Source organism: Bubalus bubalis, chromosome 13 (assembly GCF_019923935.1).
Source record: "Bubalus bubalis isolate 160015118507 breed Murrah chromosome 13, NDDB_SH_1, whole genome shotgun sequence".
Classification (NCBI taxonomy): Eukaryota; Metazoa; Chordata; class Mammalia; order Artiodactyla; family Bovidae; genus Bubalus; species Bubalus bubalis.
The window spans coordinates 55,957,211-55,978,750 of NC_059169.1; the positions used below are offsets into that span (position 1 = coordinate 55,957,211).

A 21,540-nucleotide genomic window follows, 5' to 3' on the forward strand; every position below is an offset into this window, starting at 1 on the left:
CCCCTTTAGAACATTCCAGGAAGTTCCAGAGGAGACTCCTTTCTTGCCTTTCCCAGCCTCCTAAAGGCTGCCTGAATTTCTTGAATGGCAACCCACTCCAGTATTCTTGCCTGGAGAATCCCATGGACAGAGGAGCCTGGTGGGTTACAGACCATGGGGTTGCAAAGGGTCAGACACGACTGAGTGACTAAGCACATCCATCTTAGGGACTTCCCTGATGGCTCAGTGGTAAAGAATCTGCCTGCCAATGCAGGAGACTCAGGTTTGATCCCTGGGTTGGGAAGATCTCCTGGAGAAGGGAATGGTGACCCACTCCAGTATTCTTGCTGGGAAATCCCATGGATAGAGGAGCCTGGCGGGCTATAGTCCATGGGGTCATAAAGAGTCAGACATGACTGAGTGACTAAACAACAATAGCATCCATCTTCAGAGCATCAACACTGCATCTCTTTGGCCATTTGTCTGTAGTTATATCTTCCTCTGACCATAGCTGGGAAAGGATCTCTTCCTTTTCTGCTTTTGAAGACCCAAGTAATTAAATTGGGCCCATTTGGAGAATTCAGGTTAATCTCCCTAAGTCATACCAGAAAAGCCCCTTTGCCATATAAAGTGACATATTCATGGTCCAGGTAATCTTGGGGAGGAGCATTATTCTGTTCACCACAGCTACCTTCAGAGATTTTCAGAAAATGACTCTGAGTGAATACCTGTCCAGTGCAAACAGTTGTGTTGACTCTTCCACTGCAGAGGGTATACAGTTCCAAAGGTGATGTGCAGTGGTCCTCAAATCTGGTCTTAATGAAGCTTTCTGGACTCACTTGCTTATTGTGTAGCTGGGCTGGTTTCCCCACCAGCAGTGAGAAAGCAGGCCATGAGCATTTTCAGACGGCTGCACTGTCTTTCTGCTTTTGTTGTTGCTTCTTGCCCGTATTCTGTCTGTGGTTAGGACCTTAGAACTCTGTTCAGAATCCTCCTGGCCCCTCAAGCTTTCTTGACTCTTCTTTGTTTCTTGTTCAGTTTTCCAAATGAACTCTTCGTCTATCCATTTATTTTTGACACCTACTGTGCTATTTTGCATTATTGACGTGTGTTTGTGTATGTCTTCCCCCGCCCCCCCACCCCCAGCCCCGCACTGCCCCAATTAAAGTTTGAGCTACTGGGCTTAAAAAATAGCTCATCATGTGTTAATTACAGAGCTATGTTATTTCTTTGAAGATTCTAGTTTTTCCTGATGTAGAATCTTTGTTTCTCTTAAATTAGCAACATCTTGATTTCTTTAAAACTGGATGTAAATGACTGAAACATGCCATGTTCTAAGATCACACAAGTAGCTAGATTTTTGATAAAATGTAGTCATAGAAAGTACAGACTGAATCCGGTAGAGTTGAGATGATTTTTAGAGTGTGTCTTCTGTGTTCTTTATGTAAAACTAGATGTTGATTGAGATGCATAGTACATTTTAAAATTTCTTTGCTTACTAGGCAAAGAAAATATAGTCTTTTTATTTGTTGAATTTGGTTAACTTGTCTCCTTTTCCCCCTCCTCTTGGCCCCCGAGTGAGTTCTGTGACCCTTATTGATTTTAAATGCTCTTGTGCAGAATTCCACCAAAGCCCCTCTCAAGAGATCGAACGTGGAGAAGGTAACCAACGTGCAGATCCTGGTGCTGTTCGGCATCCTGCTGGTCATGGCCCTGGTGAGCTCGGTGGGGGCCCTGTACTGGAACGGCTCTCAAGGAGGGAAGAACTGGTACATCAAGAAGATGGGTACGTGCTGGGCGGGCTGCTGGTTGGCGTGGTTCATCCTTGCGAGTACTTGCCATCCTTTCTCCTTCTTCACCCTTGGGCTGTGTACACAAAGCCCATCTTTGAAGAACTGGAAGAACAGGAGTCTCGTGATAAAGTGAAGGTGGACTCATCTGGGGATTGTTGTATGTTCAGATGATTATTTCTTAAAATTACCTATGTTTTGGCTGCAGTGGGTCTTCACTGCTGCGTGCATGCTTTCTCTAGTTGTGGCAAGTGGGGGCTACTCCCTAGTTGTGGTACGCGGGCTCCTGACTGTCATGAGAAGGCACACAGGCTCCAGAGCCTGTGGGCTTCAGTACTTTTGGCGCGTGGGCTCTGAAGTTGTTGCACATGGGCTCAGTTGCCCCAAGGCTTGTGGAATTGAATGCACGTCCCCTGCACTGGCAGGCAGATTCTTAACCACTGGACCACCAGGAAAATCCCAGATGATTCCTTTTTGATTGTTAGTGTTGGAGTTGTTTTCTTAGTGGTTGCTTTAGGAATTACGGCATATGTCTTAATTCATCAGCATCGACTTCAGATTAATACTAACTTGATTCCGATAAAATATAGAAACTTGACTCCATTGTAGGTCCATTTTCTCCCCTACTTTGTGTTGTTATTACCATGTGTATTACATCTGTCTTAGTTATCAAGCCAATAATACAATGTTGTACTTACTGCCTATGTAATTTTATGTCTCTTAAAGAAGCAAAAAGAAAAAAAAAACAAGTGTATTTGTAGAGTTGTTTCACTTTAACTTACTTATTTACTTTTATTCCCAGTTCTTTTCGTTTCTTCCTGTGTATCTGAGTTCCCAACTTGTCATGTCTTTGCTTCACATACCTTCTTTGTTTCCTGACTTTTTTTTGCTGATGTGTATTTTACATCGGGGCTTCCCTAGTGGCTCAGTCGGTAAAAAAAAATCCGCCTGCTCTGCAGGAGACTGCTTGCACTGCAAGAGACATGGGTTCAATCCCTGGGTTGGAAAGATCCCCTGGAGAAGGAAATGGCAAGCTACTCCAGTGTTCTTGACTGAAGAATCCCAGGGACAGAGGAGATGGGTAGGCTAAGTCCATGGGGTCACAAAGAGTTGGACATGAGTGGTGAACCACTGCTGCCATGTTACAGCTAGATATGTCCATCGTGCAGTTTTATAATCTTTTACCACTTAAAAAAAAATCCAAGTGAAAGTATAGAACATATGTAATTATATTCTTTTATAAGTACCATATAATTACCTTTATTGCCCTTGTTTCTTTATGTACATTGAATTGCTGTCTGGTGTCACTTCCTGTTGTCCTGGAGAATTTCCTTTGTTATTTCTTGTGAGGCCAACTGGATAGCAACAAATCATCCCAGGTTTTTATCTTGGACTTCTAGGGGGTCAGCCTAGCTTAGAAGTCAGCCAGTGGGTGGTCAGAGGTTGTCCTGACCTTCCCTTGAGCCAGTGAGGGGCCAGTTGTTTGATCTGTGTGTGGCTTCGGAATTGGCCTCACTGATGGGAAGTTTAAAATCGACCCCACATTCAGTCAGGGACTAGAGGCTCACCAGGACTTGTCCAGTCTCGTGGGCAGGGGCAGCCTTGCACATGGACCTGCCCTCTGGCCCACCAGGGCTGGGTAGAGTCTTAGCTAGTTTTCCTTGGCCACCTTTCCGCGGATCTGCCTGTTTAATTTCTGTCTGCAGTTTGTTTGCCCCTGCTAGTATTGGGAGAGATTTGTCTTCCCTGATCCGGGAGGTCTGTTGTTTTTTCACAGTGCCCTAGGCAGGGCAGTTCTATGCTCTGCTTCAGATTCCGTCGGATCCCTCAGGCTGTTCCTGTTCTGACAGTCTGTCCCACCCTGGGATAGAATTTACCCAACGTGGGCTGGGGGCCGGGGGATGAGAGTTGCCAGTCCTCAGGGCCCTCCTCACCTACCACCCGGAGCAGAACTTAAGCAACGTGGATCTCGGGGAGAGAAGGGAAAAACAGACTTTGGCTTAAATGCCAAAGTCTCCCACTCATTGAGATTGAGCAGTTATTCTTGAATTCATGCTTTTGAATTTATCGTGTGCTCTATGATTGGTTTCTCAGCACTTTGAATGCTTGTTTTGATAGTTTTGTCCAGTTTTATGGCTTCTTGTTTTGAGAGAAGATTTGCTAATCTCCTTCCACAGCAATTCCAGAAAAATAAATAAAATTTAATGACAAAATAAATAATGATATGTTGAGTAATACATTTGAATTTTAAACTTTGAAGTATTTCTTGGGATAATTATTATTCCCACCTTTCTTTATATTTTAGTTAAATTGATAAAAACATTTATTTTTTTCCCCTTTCCTAGTTATCTCATATAGAAAGCTCACACATTTTGAACTGCCCAGGAAGACTCTCGTTGCCACTTTATAGATGGGAAAAGTCACTGGGACTTCCGTTGTAGGTTGGGTCAAAATTCCTTGATTTTGGTTCTTAAAACATGGATTTCAACCATTTGTATGTTTAGCTTCAAACGTGAAGGCAGATGGATTTGTATATGTATTAGCTGCAGCATGTCATGGTTTAGGTGCATAAACAACAGTGATACTATTCTGATACATAAGCTGTGTGGAAACTCATTTAAATTGCTCAGCTGACATCAAACTCCAGTACTAGCTGCATGATTTACAGTGAAGAGTTTGCCTATTTTTTTCCATTCAGTGCTTTGTGCCTTGTTATCCTTAGGGTGAAGTCTGAGTAGCTCCGGTAAAAGCCATCAGACTTCACATTTGTGCCATCCGTGTCAGAGCTTTGACTTCAGAGAACTTTCCTCTTTGACACTCAGAGACCCTGTACCTCCGCCTCCTCTCCTGGTGCCTCCTCCCGCCTTAGCCGATTCTGCTTCAGATTCTTCCTTTAGGGACCATGTTCCATTAAGACATTCTTTCTCTTGTCTTCTATAAATAGGCTCAAAGCTTCCTGTATGCCTCCCTGTCTGCACCTGTTTTGCCTGTTCACACTTGCCCCAGTTTGACCAATTCTTTAGGGTGTAAATACACTCTTACCTTAGTGAGGTTGTAGGTATTCCTGTCCTCTTTTCTGCATCCTGTTCAGTTAGCTGCCTTCATGCCATCCTCCAGAACTTGTCTTAAGCCTCCGTTCTTCTGGATGGTTTTGAGTGACTGTGACTGTACCTTCCCATTAAACCCCTGCTGCCATGGTGTCTGCATGCCTGTGAACTCCTCTTTAATCGATATCTCCTGCTGCATGATCACCTTGGCAGATGCTGACTTCTGCTCACCCTCTTCCCTCAAAGCCTCCTACTGGAAGCCAGCTCTTTATTGGAAGGAATTGTGTCATCGCAGCCTTGTGTATCCACAGTTCATGGCACAGAGCAGGTGTTCAGTGACTATTTCAACTTGAATCTCTAAATGTACACTTAAGCCAGTCAACTTCTTTTGTGAACATCTTTCAGAAAAATGCCAGCATAATAAAGTTCAGGGATACTGAACGGAGACTAAGCTATGCACGTGTTGTGGTTTTCTTCTGCAGACGCGACCTCAGACAATTTCGGATACAACCTGTTGACATTCATCATCCTCTACAACAATCTGATTCCCATCAGTCTGCTGGTGACTCTCGAGGTTGTGAAGTACACACAAGCCCTCTTCATAAACTGGGTGAGTATCACACGGGGCAGGAAGCAGAGCTGCTGAGGACGTGTCATTTCCTAATATCCTGTCGGAGCCTTAGTGATGAAACTGGGCCTGCAGAAAAAGAGGAGTGTCATTGATTTATAATTCACACTGGGATTTCACTGCCTAGAGACTGGGCAGGGTAGTCCCTGAGCCAGTGGTGGTGGTGACTAGTCACCTGGTGTCCCAGTTTCCTGGGTCATGAAACAGGCAGGTGCTCTCAGGAGCAACAGTGGGATAATGGAGAAGAAGGCAAGCAGGTCCCTGTCTTCCAGTGCATGGGGATGAAGTGGCTGCAGCTGCTCATGCTTTATGGTCTCCTTAGTGCAGAAGGAAAGCTCTCTTAGGTGTGTCTGCTTAAGTGTCCTTTAGATCAAAATTCACAGTGACAGTGAGCTTGGGTTCTGTTGCAAGAGTTCAGGTGGAATTTTCAAGGACCCCGCCATGGTTGTGAAGCACCGGACCTCAGCAGCTAGTATTTGATGACCAGACACTTTCATGTGCTTTTTTTTTTCCATGGGCATTTTTATTTGAGCTTCACAACAACCCTTTGAATGAGGTATTAGCTAAGCTCTGAAGTATGAGTTAGTCTAGGTTAGGAAATGATCATCTGGAAGCCAAATCTTCTAGATATAAATAAATACCATGTTTTCCCCTGTATCTTAGTGTTTTTCTACATAAATAGACCCTGTATTTTCACCACTAACTTAAAAATTAGCATTTATTTGAGTTACCTGTTTTAACAGTTACCTGTTACCTTATTAATCTAAATGAGTGATGAACGGTGGATATTTGCTGAAGTCCCTCCACTCCTTTCCCTCTCTCAGGACACAGATATGTATTATCTAGGAAATGACACCCCTGCCATGGCAAGGACGTCAAACCTTAATGAAGAGCTTGGCCAGGTGAGAGCCTCTTGGGGACTTTGGGACAGTGATGTGAGCATGGGGGCAGACATGTGTTGGGAGAACTGTGGAGAGATTGTGCAAAAATAAGTCTCCATAAAGGTGGTTTTGATGTCTGAAGAGCTCTGTAGTATTCGGAGGTATTATTCAATACAAATGTTAATTGATCTTGACTTGCTTTTTGAGACATGGATAGATCTTATCACCTAGAAGGTCTTATCACCTGCAACACAGTTAGTACAAAAAATATAGTGCAAGGTCACTTTGTATGCAAGATTGTTAATCAGGAGCAAATAAAAGGAAGACGACGGTTAAGATGCTTGGATATTGGGTTGTTGTTCAGTTGCTAAGTTGTGTCTGACTCTGCGACTCCATGGACTGCAGCACGCCAGGCTTCCCTGTCCTTCACTATCTTCCAGAGTTTGTTCAAACTCATGTCCATTGAGTCAGTGATACTATCTAACCACCTCATCCTCTGTTGCCCCCTTCTCCTTTTGCCTGTAATCTTTCTCAGCATCAAGGTCTTTCCCAAGGAGTTGGCTCATCAGATCAGGTGGCCAAAGTATTGGAGCTTCAGTTTTATCATCAGTCCTTCCAGTGAATTTTCAGTGTTGATTTTCTTTAGGGTTGACTGGTTTGATTTCCTTTCTGTCTAAGAGACTTTATGTGGGGGCTAATTTGAAGGACACAAATCCATAAAATCTCTCACATGTTCCTACTTTCGTCTCTGTAATATTTCAGGGACCCAGTTTCTTTTCCACTATCACCTCCAAACCCCTGTTGCCTTTTTACTGAGTTACACTTTGCATTATGTCCTCATTGTGAGTTGAAATCACTGCAAAGTCTAGGTCTGTTGAATGCACTATAATTACAGATTATAATTTCATTTTATTTACTTATCTTATATGATTCTCCCAACAACCCCATGAAGTGAGTGCAGTATATATCAGACTAAACCGGCCTTCTCTTTGAACCCTGCTCCAGTCTTCCAACAGAGTTAATTTACCTCTCTTCAGTGTTTCTGCAACAATCTCTCCAAACATAAATACAGTAAAAAAGAATGACAGATATATGTGTCTGTTTCCATCCTGGGATTTCTAAGCCTGTTCAAAGGTGTGGAGACGAGCTCTTTGGTCATCTTTGTCTGCCTTTGTTATTTTAGCATAATAGTTAGCGTAACTTTGTTCTCAGATGCTGTTAAACTGGACCCAAATGATTGAAGGATTCAGTATCCTCCAGCTCCCACGATGAGACAGTTCATCCTAATCGGAAATAGGAAAAGTTTGCATGGGGAAGTAGTTCTGAGTTGGAACTGAAAAGACAAGTCAAAATCCAATAGGCAGAATAATAGAAAAATCTTAATTCCTTATTATAAAATTGTCATTTTAAAATATTTTGATATCATCTTTTAACTTTTAAAAAAGAAACAGGAAGGGAGACTGCTTTTGAAAGGCTGATTCTACTGAACTTTTTATACCCCTAGTCTTACTGCAGATAAAGCTTATATTTAAACTTGTTTATGGTTAAAGCATTCATCACTTTAATAGTGTACTGATTTCATATTTCTGTGTACTATTTGACTTCTTTAGGATCATTAATAATCATTACTTGAAGGCACTTTAAAAATAATTCTTAGTATTTGCTTATATTGTATCAGTTAGGAAAAGTCTAGAGTACACAATTCTTGTTATTAATCTGTCTTGTATAAAAACAGTGCAGTGTGACTTCCCTAGCATGGTTCTTGGGAATTCCTGGAATCCATCTCACATCCAGCTGCAGTCATGACCCCTCTTTAGAAAGTCACTGAGAAACTGGAATTTTACTGGAGACAGTTCTGTTAATTACTCCCCTCTCACTAATCTATGATGTAGTTTCCCAGAAAGTTAGACATGGAGTAATGTTACTTATCTTCTGGCCAAACCCTTATGGACGTGGACGTTGAGTCCCAGAAGGCTGAGGTAACTTTTCCAACCTGCACGATTCAGAGCCTGACCTGGACTCCCTTCCCTTGTGGTCCTGAGTTCTTTGCCCTTTCCCCCATCGTAGCATCCACCCACGAGGACAGAACGTAACACCACACATGCATTTGGGCTCATCTCTTGTGCACTCACTCAGTTAATCATGTCTAAATGGTTTGCTTATTGACTTTCACAGGAATTTCTCTTTTCACCTTTGTATATTGAGAGCCTAGCGTGTTAAATCTATAAAACTTTGTGCCTTAGAAAGTTACGTTAATCTGTTGCAGTGCCATGCTGCCTTTATGTAACCTCACTATGATGGTGATTGAAAAGCTTAGTGTTCTGTGCTATTTCAGGACATGCTTTCTTAGTCCAACCAAGGAATGGAGTTCTAAAAACAAATACTTTGTGGTTGCCACAGTCTGAGTTTGTTGTCTTGACGTATTAGACACAAGAATGAATTCTGTGTAAATGTCATTGAGATGCCTTGTGGCGAAATTTATTGCTTACTGATCTTAAATGGATTCAGGGCTGTTACTGAAATCTCTTTTGTATGTTTCCACACACTTGGACTCCAGAATTGTGGTCTTAAGCTTTAAAATATATTAGTTTTACAATATATAATTATGATATATAACATATATTTAATTATAAAATACGTTTTGCTTGCCTAAGGAAATTTACCTTTGAAAACTAATACAGATTTTGAAACATGTAGAATAAAACACTTCACTTATGTGTCTTTGCATGTTATTACATTCTTGGCATATATTTTTCTCTTTGATTTAGGTAAAATATCTATTTTCTGACAAAACAGGAACTCTTACATGCAATATCATGAACTTCAAAAAGTGTAGCATTGCTGGGCTAACCTATGGGTGAGTGTCTTTATAACTTACTCAATTTTATTTGTATTTTTCCAACAAAAGAAGTTTATTTTTAGCCACTTAGTCAAATACCTTGACTTTCTGATACTTTGAAAGGGTATTTATAAGGGATTTGGTTTCATAATTACTACTGAAGATATTTAAAACTGAATGAGTCCCAATTTAGAACATGGTTCTAAAACATGGTTATTTCTATAAATACTAACCCATGAGAAATCTCAAGGAATATGTAACTTCATATTTCCCATCTAGTAAGTATACATTTCTACTTCATGTTTTGATCTCAACACTTTCCTTTTTTAAAAGGAGCATAATGCATCTGGCTATGTTCTTATTTCTCAAAGTTTTGTGAGTCTGTATAAATTTTAGAATTGTATTTCTGTGAAAAATGCCTTTGGAATTTTGATATGGATTGCATTGGGATTTCTTTGGATAGTATGGACATCTCAACATTAATTCTTCCAATCCATGAGCATAGAACGTCTTTCCATTCATTTGTGTTGCTGAATTTCTTTCAGTAATGTATTACACTTTTCAGTGTATGATCTTTCATTCCTTTGGTTGAATTTATCCTAGGTATTTTCTTCTTTTTGATGCAAGTATAAGTGGAATTGTTTTCTTAATTTCTCCTTCTGATAGTTCTTTACTAATATATAGTAATGCAACAGATTTTTGTATATTGATTTTGTATCTTGAAACTTCACTGAATTTGTTAGTTCTAACAGATTTTTGGTGGAATCTTTTAGAGTTTTCTGTATATAATATCATATCATCTATAAATAGTGACAGTTTTGTTTCTTCCTTTTCTATTTGGATACCTTTTACTTCTTTTTCTTGCCTAATTGCTGTGGCTAGTACTTCTAATACTATGTTGAGAAAAAAATAAGAGTGGGCATCTTTGTTTTTTTCCTGATCTTAGAGGAAAAGTTTTCAGCTTTTCACTATTGAGTATGATATTAGCCTTGGATTTATCATATATTATATGGACTTTATTATATTGGGGTACATTCCTTATATACCCATTTTGCTGAGAGTTTTTTTTCATTATATGTGAATTTTGAATTTTATCAAATGCTTTTTCTGCATCTATTGAGGCAAATATATTGGGGCTTCTCTCATAGCTCAGTTTGTAAAGAATCTACCTGCAATGCAGAAGACCCCAGTTTGATTCCTAAGTCGGGAAGATCCACTGGAGAAGGGATAGGCTACCCACTCCAGTATTCTTGGGCTTCCTTTATGGCTCAGCTGGTAAAGAATCCACCTGCAACGTGGGAGACCTGGGTTTGATCCCTGAATTGGGAAGATCCCCTGGAGAAGGGAAAAGGTATCCACCCAGTATTCTGGCCTGGAGAATTCCATGGACTGTATAGTTCATGGGTTCACAAAGAGTCAGACACAACTGAGCAAGCTTCACTTTCTCTTTCTTTCATTGAGGCAATTATATGATTTTATTCTTCATTTTGGTAATGTGGATGGTGTTGTCATATTGATTTGTAGATACTAAACTGATCTTCCATCCATAGAATAAATCCCACTTGATCATTGTGTATGACCCTTTTAATGTATTGTTGAATATGGTTTGCTAATATTTTACTGAGGATTTTTGTGTCTGTTATTCAGGGATATTGGCCTGTAATTTTCTTGTGATGTTCTTTTTCATTTGGTATCAGGGTAATGCTGACCTTGTAAAATGAGTTTGGAAGTGTTCCCTCTTCTGTTGTTTGAAAATGGTTGGTATTAATTCTTCTTTGAATGTTTGGTAGAATTCACTAGTGAAGCCTTCTGGTTCCAGACTTTTGTTGGGAGTTTTTAAATTACTGATGTAGTTTCTTTAGTAGTAATGGGTGTACTCAGATTTTCTGTGTAGGTTGTATGTTACTAGGCATTTATCTGTTTCTTCCAGGTTGTCAAATTTGTTACTATCTAATTGTTCATAGTTGTCTTTTGTGGTCCTTTTATTTCTGTAGTGTCAATTGTAATGTCTTCTCTTGCATTTCTGATTGAGTCTTCTCTTTCTTGGTAAGTCTAGCTAAAGGTTTCTTAACTTGATCTTTTTAAAGGACCAACTTTTAGCTTCATTGATTTTTTTCTACTGACTTTTGAGTCTCTGTTTCATCTGTTTTTGTTCTAATCTTTATTTCCTTCCAACTCTGAGTTTTATTTGTTCCTTTTCTAGTTATTTTCGGTATAAAGTTGTCTGAGATTTTTGTTTCTCGAGGTAGGCATTTATTGCTATAAACTTCTCAGAATTGCTTTTGCTGCATTCTGCAAGTTTTAGTATTTTCATTTGTCTCTGGGTATTTTTGGATTTCACGTTGGATTTCTTCATTGATCGATTGGTTGTTCATTCACATGTTGTTTAAACATCACATATTTGTGAATCTTCCATTTTTGGGGGGGTAATTGAGTTTCAGTTTTGTATCTTGTGATAGGAAAAGATGCTTGCTAGTTCAGTCTTCTAAAATTTACCAAGAGTTGTTTAGTAGCCTAATGTATGATCTATGCTGAGCTTGTAATTTGTGTGAATACCTGTGTTTTTGACCACAGCTCTGTAACTACTCTGTTTCTCTCTCTGGCAGTCATTTTCCAGAACTGACAAGGGAACCATCCTCAGATGATTTCTCGTAAGTATATTAACAGTTCTTTATCCTTTAGTGGGAAAGGCTTTGGAACAATTTTATGTTAGCATTTCTCACCTGATTATTTTGTAAATAAAAGTTGCCTGTTATTTCAAGAGAGAACCAGAATAAAAATGAAACATGAGTATGGTTTTAAAAGTCCAATCGTGCTACAGGGCTTTTAACAAAAATACCCAGCTATCAGTCTGATACGTCCTGCTCACTTCTGACTTTCCAGCATAATATCTTTAAGGTTGTAACATACATGTAGCATGTATCAGAATTTCACTCCTTTTGAAGGCTGAGTAATATTATATATATATATATATATATATATATATATATATATACACACACACACACACACACCATATTTTGTTTATTAATTCATCTCTTGTGTGGCTGTCTGGGTCCAGCACGGTTGTGTTTCAGTTGTTTACCCTCGTGATGGTAGGGCTACACTCGCTGCCCAGAATCATGAGAGAGGATTGTACCATGTGTTGCCAGCCTGTGGAGAGATCAAAGTTCAAAGACTGAATGATAGTTTCTACTGAATGCTTATCAGTTTTGCACCACTGAAAAGTTATTAAGTCAAAACAATGTAAGTCAGGGACCATCCTTATTTGGTTATAGTCAGGTGTGAGATTTACTGTCTTGAGGTTTGAAATAATACACAATATTTCAAATCTTTAAAAGTTTACTATAAATTTATAGCCTTTTTTTGTGTGGTTCTTTCTGAAGACAGAGTATTCCTAGGTTTGAGTTAAAGGAAATTTGGAGCTGAGTAATATCTCCTATTCTCTTCTCAGCCGGATTCCTCCTCCACCTAGTGATTCCTGTGACTTTGATGACCCCAGGCTCTTGAAGAACATCGAGGATCATCATGTAAGGGCCATCATTCACTTCTGGAACATTAAACATCTTATATGCACTTGCATTTATGTATGTATGTAGCGTCTTGAAAGTTGCTACTTTGGAACTTGGGGAAGAGATGTGGCTTCACTTCTATGGTGTTAGTACTTTAGGAAAATGATCAGTTTGTGAAGAACACTTTGCATAACTTAATTTGAAGCCCGATTAAGTATGTAGTGAAGTTATAAAGTAAGCACATCCAGATGAGTCTGATTGTAGACTTTGCTAACATTTCAGATTTCTGTTGTTTTGTAAGATTTCTGCAAGACTGTTTCTTCATAGTTGTGAATCTAAGAGGTTATGTATTTCGAAGAGTAATTATAGTATCTTTTGGTTAGGATCACCTAGGAAACAAGATATAATATGCAGGACTTATAGCATCCTACTTGTGTGCTAGACATTTGAAGTATATTTCCTTTAGCACCTGAGTCACCTCAGAGAGATGATGGGGAGTTGCATAGAAAACTTGACTTGGCCAAAAGTCATCCAGCAAACAGATGGAGAAATGAGAGTCAGAATCTTAATCTGTTGGATTCTTAACTGTGATGTCACATTCTGAACTATTGTAGCAAACCAGGATTTACTGCTGGTCCATATAAATGCATTTTTGTTCTAAAGGCTATTCTGAAAAATACTAACTTTTTCAGTGATCAGAGCATTTCACAACCAGTTTAACCAGTATAAATTAGACCTAATATGACTTTTCTAAAAAAAAAAAAAAAATTCAGTTTTGAAATTAGGTAAACTCGAGCAACATTAAAACTTTATCTTTCCCAAATTTTGTGAAGAGATAGGTATACTTAAAATGTTCTCTGAATTCTCAGTGAGGAGGTCTGCTATACTGTATTTCAGTTAGTGCCTATTTGTTGATGCTAGAACTTTCCCAGCAGTGTTCTGAGATGTGAGCATGGAAGGCACTCATGCTCCCGGGCTGGGATGCAGCCATCCTGCTTCAGCCCCAGAGATGCTGACCAGGTGGTCCAGGCTGCATAGAGGATGCTGCTGAAGGCTGTGCCCTGTGTCAGGATCACAGACGTTGATACTGTCCTTTCCTGGATTTTGGTCTCAGAGGTAGATGGCGCCACTCGGCTCGAGGTCCTCTAAGCAGAAGAGTGGCGTCTCAGAAGAACCTTCTGTGGAGGAGGGGAGTGTTAATTAAGGATGTTAAAGAAACGAGCACCGGTGAGGACTTGCTTTCTGAGAAAGGACTCAAGCGTCCTCAAAGAGTGTTAGGTTGAGAGTGATAGTGTGGATGGATGGCTGAAATGGTCTGTTCACATTGGAATGGTGAAGGGTAAGGAGAAAGTACAGGGTGGCAGCAGCAAGGGATTTAAACTGTCAAACAGCAAACTGGTCCATAAGAGACTCATTCGTTTAGAAACAGTTTAAGGGCTTAGTTCACATTAAACACCTTGCTAGGTACCCAGAATAGGGGGTTGTGAGCCGCAGGAGATGGGCTGGATGGCGAGCAGGTGTGAACGGAAGGGCGCCTGGAGTCCACACCAGGGCTCCTGACCTCTGTTCTGAGGGCAGCAGGAAGGAACCCCTGGATTAGAATCCAGGAAGGGTCCTTTGAGCCTGACCCTGAAGTAGGTCAGGGGCGTCCTGACAGCCACTGATCTTGGCTCCGTTTGCAGCCCACAGCACCCTGCATCCAGGAGTTCCTGACCCTGCTAGCCGTGTGCCACACTGTGGTCCCCGAGAGGGACGGGGACAGCATCGTCTACCAGGCCTCCTCCCCAGGTGAGGCCCCACGGCCGGGGTGCCCGTTGCCCGCTTTCCCGACCCCTGGGTGTTTGCAGCGCTGTTGCCGGCCCTGCCCTGCCCCGCCGTGTGCCTCCAGTCTCCCGCTGCCTGCAGTGTCCTGGGGGACCAGTTCCAGGTCCACAGCTTCTCCTCTGAGGGAAGTGCTCCTTTCTGGGCCCTAGTAGGGGGCGAGGAGTGAGTCGGCACCTTCTAGGTCCTCTGTCTTTACTGCACGGAAGGCCAGGCGTCTGTCGCTGGTGTGGGTCTTTTTCATGTGAAAAATAACATTTGCTGAACAGAATGCTGTCCTTCCCAGAGACGAGTCAACGCCTCCTCTGTTCTTATTGACAGACGAAGCCGCTTTGGTCAAAGGGGCCCGGAAGCTGGGCTTTGTCTTCACAGCCAGAACGCCCTACTCTGTCATCATCGAGGCCGTAAGTGACAGCCCCGGGTGCCGCCGGATGCTCCTGGTCACCTGCTTTCTGGAAGGCTGTCTGTTAGATATAGTAATGCCTGTTGTAACTAGGAGAGCTGGTTGTCTGTGAAACTGGGCATGTTGAGAATTGACAGGTTGTGTGGTTCTGCTGGCTCAGGGTTGTATTTTTGCATTTCTATCATCTTTCTCTCTCAAAGGCACTACCCATGGTCTTCCACCCGCTGATGTGGAATAACGTGCAGGAGAGAACGTGGGAAGCCTCATACTGGGTCTGTGGTTGTTGGGAATAATCCCCTATCCATTCCCTGCCCCAACGAAGCCCTCGGTCTCTGACTCTGGTCTCCGGGGCTGGCAGAGGATGGAGTTGGCACTTAAATTTTTTTTTTTTTTTGATATGGGTTTTTTTTTTTTCCCTCCTTGAAATCAAGGCGTTTGATTTTTTTCTGAGTTTCCCTCTCAAGGAGCTAGAGGGAGAAATTTGGGGATAAGAAAAGATTTAAATCAGGAATGAGGTCAGATAGGGACCTTGGGGTGGCAGTAGGGACACGGGTGGGTGGGACGGGTGTTTCCTGTAATGAGCCGAGAGGGGCCACGCTCACTGTCTTGGTGGGTGAGGGTCTGTGGGCAAGTCCTCTAAGGATCCCCACCCTCCGTTTGGGGAGGACTTGTGGCTTTTTACAGCTCTTGGCTTTCTGCATCCTCAGATCTCATGGATGCGTGTGAAGTTCATGTCCATCTGGTGTAATAAGCCCATGTTGTTTCCAACCTGGTGGCGGTCCATTCTTTTACTTACATGCAAAACTTATATCATATTCCAAGTTGTTTTCAGAATTCCCCTGAATTTGGGGTGTGGACATTTGGTAGCAAAACCTAACGGGACTGCACAGGGCTGCATCTGTTCTGTGTGACTCTCACCAAGCCACATAGCTTGCTGCACAGGCTGCAGTCCACGGGGTCACAAAGAGATGGATACGACTGAGCAACCAACACTGCAGAAAACCCATGTGTTGTATAACAGGGTGCAGTCCCAGCCCCGCGGGAATGTAGTGGGGTGGAGTGGGCGTATATACTTCTGTGAAATGTGAAAAATTCTGGATTCGTGAGCCTAACTGGCCCCAGGTTTGGGATGGACCTGTGTAGCTCGTGTCCTTTATTTATGTGCCTTGGAAGTGACTCCGTCACTAGCTAGTGGGACGGTCACTCCTGGTGGAGGAAATGAGAAGCTCCCACCAGAAGGGGGCGCTGTGACCCTACCAGACTAACTGCGGGGAACCATACAGGTTGGAAGGCGTCTGACCCGGAATAGATGGAGAGAATGAGAGATGGAGGAGGGGAGGGATGGGGAGCAGGTGTGTGTAGAGAGGTTTGTGAGTGAGGAGTCGGTTGTTTTGAGATGCTAATGCTTTACACTTCAGGTAAGAGAGGTAAGAGCTTTTTTTTTTTTCCTTACCCTCTAGATGGGACAGGAACAGACATTTGGAATCCTGAATGTCCTGGAATTCTCCAGGTATATTTCTCTTTTCTTAAACTCTCTCTATATATACTGATCAGAAAGAAGAATCAGAGGGAGAGAGCGGGTCCTGATGGAAGTTGTGCAAGAAGGCATGTGCTTGCTGGCGGGGGTGCTGGGGAGGAGCCATGGAGGGACCTCAGTGCTAAATCACGAGGTTCTTGGAATCCATCATCTCTTTCCACTCCAGTCAAAAGAAGGCAGGATGAGATGCTTTTGAGTGAAGTAGGTTTATATTCGATCTTCCCCTTTGTTACTTGGCATGTGACTGGATATTTTTGAGCTGTGCAATAAGAGTACATGGACAGAATATCATCAGAAGAAAATTAGGTGCCCAGAGGAGGCACTCAAGGTCTCCATTTCTGTCTCTCCTGCCATCAAGAGCTGTGCTAGTGAGTCTCCTTGGTAGGGAAAAGAATAGGTTTATGTCCCTTATATGTAAATAAGAGAGTAGGAGGCACACAAATTTTGACTTGGAGGAGGAAGGTAGGGAAAATGGAGATTGGGGCAGCCAGACCACATTTTGGGCTGCTTACTGTTTAGTCACAGGATGTGATCCTGTAAAACAGCATGACAGTTTTTTCTTTTGTGTCTTTACTCTTACAGCGACAGAAAGAGAATGTCTGTGATAGTGCGAACTCCTTCAGGACAGCTTCGACTCTACTGTAAAGGGGCTGTAAGTACTGGCCGATGTCTGCACAGTGGGGGACCCCTGCTTCTCCCTTAACTGCCATTCTCAGCACCCGTCATGGTCACCCAGGTTGAAAGGCTCCTGAAGCTCACTGAGAGGTAAAAGCCCGCTGACCATGACGGGGCTTCAAGCCAGCGTGGCCAGGGCGGTCAGTGGTTGGTTTCAGAAACAGTAGCTGGCTGTGTCCTCCAGAATCCTTGGCGTGTGAATTTTGATTGCCTTTTTCCACCCTTGCATTGTGACTGTGAGAGATGCAATCCTTTGTGTTGATCTATGATCTTTTAGGATTTCCCAGGTGGTAAAGAAGCCCCCTGCCAATGCAGGAGACGTAAGAGATGTGGGTTCAGACCCTGGGTCAGGAAGTGTCCCTGGAGGAGGGCCTGGCAACCCACTCTTGCCCAGAGAATCCCGTGGACAGAGGAGCCTGGGAGGTAACAGTCGATGGGCTCGCACCGAGTCAGACATGACTGAAGCGACTTAATCTTTTAAGGATTCTGGTGTGTATTTTTTCTTTAGTAGTTGTTCTCAGTATTTGTGGTTTTTATTCACCACAGAGGCTGTGTGGCAGGCTTGAGGCGGTGTCCATCTGTGGTCCATCATCACCTCTGGTCCCCTCTGGTTACTTCCTACGTCAGGCTTTTTGTCCTCTCTGCCTCCTGGTCATTGAATCTAAATCTTTAGGGAAAGATGCTGTTGTTTATGAGCCTGACTCACAAAACTACATTCTGTAAAACTGTGGTCTTATGTGTTGAAGGAAAGCTTTATTAAGCTCAGCTCTTGAGTCTGTGTCAGAAAATATGAAATAATACTAGGATCAACAATGCATTGGAAATCTTACTGATCTTTACCAATTGTGGGAAAAAGTATTTGAGGACACTGTGACCAGAGTTTTTAAAAGTGGGCAATGTGTGTGAATTCTAAAGGCATCCTATGTGAATTCATTAAGGTCCAGATTATGTTAGGGTTGACTCTTTGAGACCCCAGGGACCGCAGTGCACCAGGCTTCCCTGTCCTTCTCCATCTCCCAGAGACTGCTCAAACTCAAGTGAGTTTGTCGGTGATCACTTGAGTCAGTGATGCCATCCAACCATGTTATCCTCTGTGTTCCCTTCTCCTCTTGCCCTCAGTCTTTCCTGGCATCAGGATCTTTTCCAATGAGTTGGCTCTTTGCATCAGGTGCCCAAAGTATTATAGGATTTAATTTTTTTCCAACTTGCCTCCCCCCCAAACCAAACTAGATTTCTTAAAAGATTTGGGGGGAGCCTAAAACTGTGCTGTTTGTAACATATTTGCTGCATGATCTGTAGCCTGCAGTCCTCCAGCCCTACTTTTGTAGGTCATGTGAGTAATCCCTGGGTGATGAACTGTCTATATCGTGTGTTCTCAACTGAACTGGATTCTGTGCCAGGCAGGTTGTGCCCACCCCCAGGTGGGAGTCCGGCAGCGCTAGGAAGAGACCGCGCACTTGAACGGTGTCGGGTGTGTGTTTCTGCTTCCCACTTCTGCAGAGGGTATAATAAACTCCACTGGGAGCTTCGCAAATCTGGGTGAACGTGGGCCCCTTTGTGTCCCTGATTATTTATCCTCTGGACACCCGGGGTCCTCCCCGACTTGTGGACCCACAGCCGATTTGCTTTCCACAGCTCATGACTGCATCCAGCCCAGAGCTGTTCTTCCCCTTCCCCACTCAGGCGTGCACTGGATCGAAACCAGGAAGTCAGAGCTGGGCTTGTGGCGCTGAAGGGTCAGCTGGCCTAAGGGTAATTACAGCATTTCCCTGTTTTATAGGATAACGTGATTTTTGAGAGACTTTCAAAAGATTCAAAATACATGGAGGAGACTCTCTGCCACCTGGAGTACTTTGCCACGGAAGGTGAGTGGAGTTTGGAAATGTTATGTCTGCCGGCAGAGCCGTGCTTTCAGGGGGCACTCCAGGGAGCCTTCACATTCATGTGTCATCTCTGGGCAGCGCTTGGCTTCTTCACAGGCGGGTGGTCTCGTGCCAACCCCGTCCCCACCCCTGGTGTTCTGTGCCGCTGGCGGTGATAAGAGCTGAGGCCCCAGACCCGCTGTGCTCTATGACCTACACAGGAACCCCCCCAACTCTTAACCTGGGGGACGTGGGTGAGGCAGGTTCACACCGGATGCTGCACAGAATTGTCTTCTAGTCCCTTTCTGGGAAAACTCCCCTTGTTGTTGTTTTCCTTATGACACTGGCTCCTTGACTTCTGGTGAGAATAACCCACTGAACCCACAGAGAGCAGGAAAGGAGTTCTCTGCAGGGCTTTAGACAGACTGATGTCAGGCTCCTCTGCACATGGGTGCAGTGAGAGCCGGGCCCCTGCGTGAGTGCTGGCCACTGCTTCCTCATCTCCCTGGGCTCCCGTGGGCATGTGTACCCGTGTCTGTGCACACACATGCACACACGGGGATGTAGGGGAACACACATGTGGGAACATAGTTCCACACAGGGACACATGTACACATGGGAACACACATGATCGCATGGGAGCACACTCCCACACAGGGACACATGCACACATGGGAACACACATGCACACATGCAAACACATGCACACATGCACACACACATGCACACATGGGGATGTAGGGGAACACACACGCACACGTGGGAACACAGTCCCACCGAGGGACACACACACACACACATGGGGACATAGGGGAACACACATGGGAACACATGTGCACACCTGGGAACACACATGCACACGTGGGAGCACACTTCCAGACAGGGACACATGCACACATGGGAATACACTCCCACTGAGGGACACACACACACAGGGACATAGGGGAACACACATGATCGCATGGGAGCACGCTCCCACACAGGGACACATGCACACGCACACACACAGCCTGGCTGATTGAAGCCTGTGTCTTTCGCGCGGTAGCGTGCCAGGCCTTTGTTGCTGTCTGACAGGTGCTCCTGCCCTCCGGTCCTGGCTCCTCCTGGGTGTGGGTCGTGCCCAGCTCTTGTCCTGCTCTGCTGCTGGGGGCTCACTCTTATGGCTTCTCTACTGTCAGCATCTGTAGAAGAGCTGGTTTATATTAAAATAGAATTGCTTTTAAATTCCCCTTTTGAGCATGCGAACATGGAGTCAGAGTGACCCTACAGAGCCAATGGTCTGTCTCACTTTTGCACACGCTGGTGGGGTTGCACGGTGTCCCCCGGGGGTAAGCCCCCTGCTGGCCCGTTGCCAGCAGCCTCACCGAGAGACGCTGGGGCTGTCTTGCAGGCTTGCGGACTCTGTGTGTGGCTTACGCCGACCTCACTGAGCGGGATTATGAGGAGTGGCTCAAAGTCTACCAGGAAGCCAGCACCATCCTGAAGGACCGCGCTCAGCGGCTGGAGGAGTGCTACGAGATCATCGAGAAGGTAACGGCACGTGGCGGGGTTGTTATCGCCCAGCGATGCCCCGTGGGCAGACAGTCTGTGAGCCAGACTCCTTTTGCTCAACTTGCACAGTGATGCTCTCTGTCTTATGAGTGTCTTAACTCACCATTAGCTTTTTGTTTGTTTGTTTTTCTCACTAGGAAATTACAATTTATTGAACACAAAAATTGGCAGCCTGATAACTTACTTTATGACATATTACCCTTACATAACAGTTACCTGGTTATTTGAAACATTTCATAAAACGAGTTCATTAAATCAACGAGGTACATCAGTGAAGAAAGATACCCTTTGGAAAAACACAAAACCAAGTAAAAAGTCATCATTCATTTTTAATTGTTTCTCTGCTTTAAGAAACCATCAGTTTTTATGGGGTACTGGAAAGGTCTAGCCGCCCTCTGCCAAGCATTCGTGTCTTAAGTATCAGGGCAAAAACAGCATCGATGACTTTCTGGGCTGGCCTGAGATGAGGCTTAATGAGATTAGTTGACCCTGTTGAGTTTCCTGGGCCGATAGAATGCCTAGGCTGGTTGGGCATCTTACCTGCTGTTGTCATGCTTAATATCCCAACACGGTTTGAGCTCTGCCTTTGCGGCTCCACGTTGCTGGGGTGGATTTTGTTGTTATTTCAGTTTTTCCCGAGATGTGAATCAGCTTTCTACAGGCTGATCCCCTGAAATCTGGAAGCTGGTGTTCAACCTTTTGTTTCATGTCAGCAACTGTTGGTCCGTCCGTTTTCCAGTTTCAGTAGCTTCAAAGTCCTTGCTTGCTTGCTTTTCTCATCCCTTTATTTATTTAAATTCACCTTTGCTTTCTCCCCCCTTATTTGTCATTTTAATGAAATTTGGGTGCAGATGGAGCTGAATTCATGTGTCCATTTACCCTGATTCCCCAAAGATTCCAATATTTACTTTGTGAATCATAAAGAAATGAAATAGATGAAGCACCCAGGTGCCCCCATGCTAGCGGCGGGCACTAGGACCTCGTTGGCTTGCTGGTCACTGAATCATTTCTTCTC

General features: G+C 43.6%; 1 protein-coding gene across 4 annotated transcripts in view; it reads left to right on the forward strand.

Moving 5' to 3' along the window:
• Positions 1-21,540, forward strand: part of ATP8A2 (ATPase phospholipid transporting 8A2) — a 481,981-nt gene that overhangs the window by 111,962 nt on the left and 348,479 nt on the right. For all 4 annotated transcript variants that reach the window (XM_025262844.3, XM_025262845.3, XM_025262846.3 and 1 more), the window contains exons 11-22: positions 1,600-1,765; positions 5,299-5,426; positions 6,269-6,346; positions 9,094-9,182; positions 11,771-11,815; positions 12,619-12,694; positions 14,359-14,464; positions 14,819-14,901; positions 16,361-16,410; positions 17,020-17,089; positions 18,893-18,977; positions 20,365-20,504. In XM_025262844.3, the coding sequence (XP_025118629.3) occupies positions 1,600-1,765; positions 5,299-5,426; positions 6,269-6,346; positions 9,094-9,182; positions 11,771-11,815; positions 12,619-12,694; positions 14,359-14,464; positions 14,819-14,901; positions 16,361-16,410; positions 17,020-17,089; positions 18,893-18,977; positions 20,365-20,504 (1,116 nt within the window). The remainder of the gene's footprint in view (positions 1-1,599; positions 1,766-5,298; positions 5,427-6,268; positions 6,347-9,093; positions 9,183-11,770; positions 11,816-12,618; positions 12,695-14,358; positions 14,465-14,818; positions 14,902-16,360; positions 16,411-17,019; positions 17,090-18,892; positions 18,978-20,364; positions 20,505-21,540) is intronic.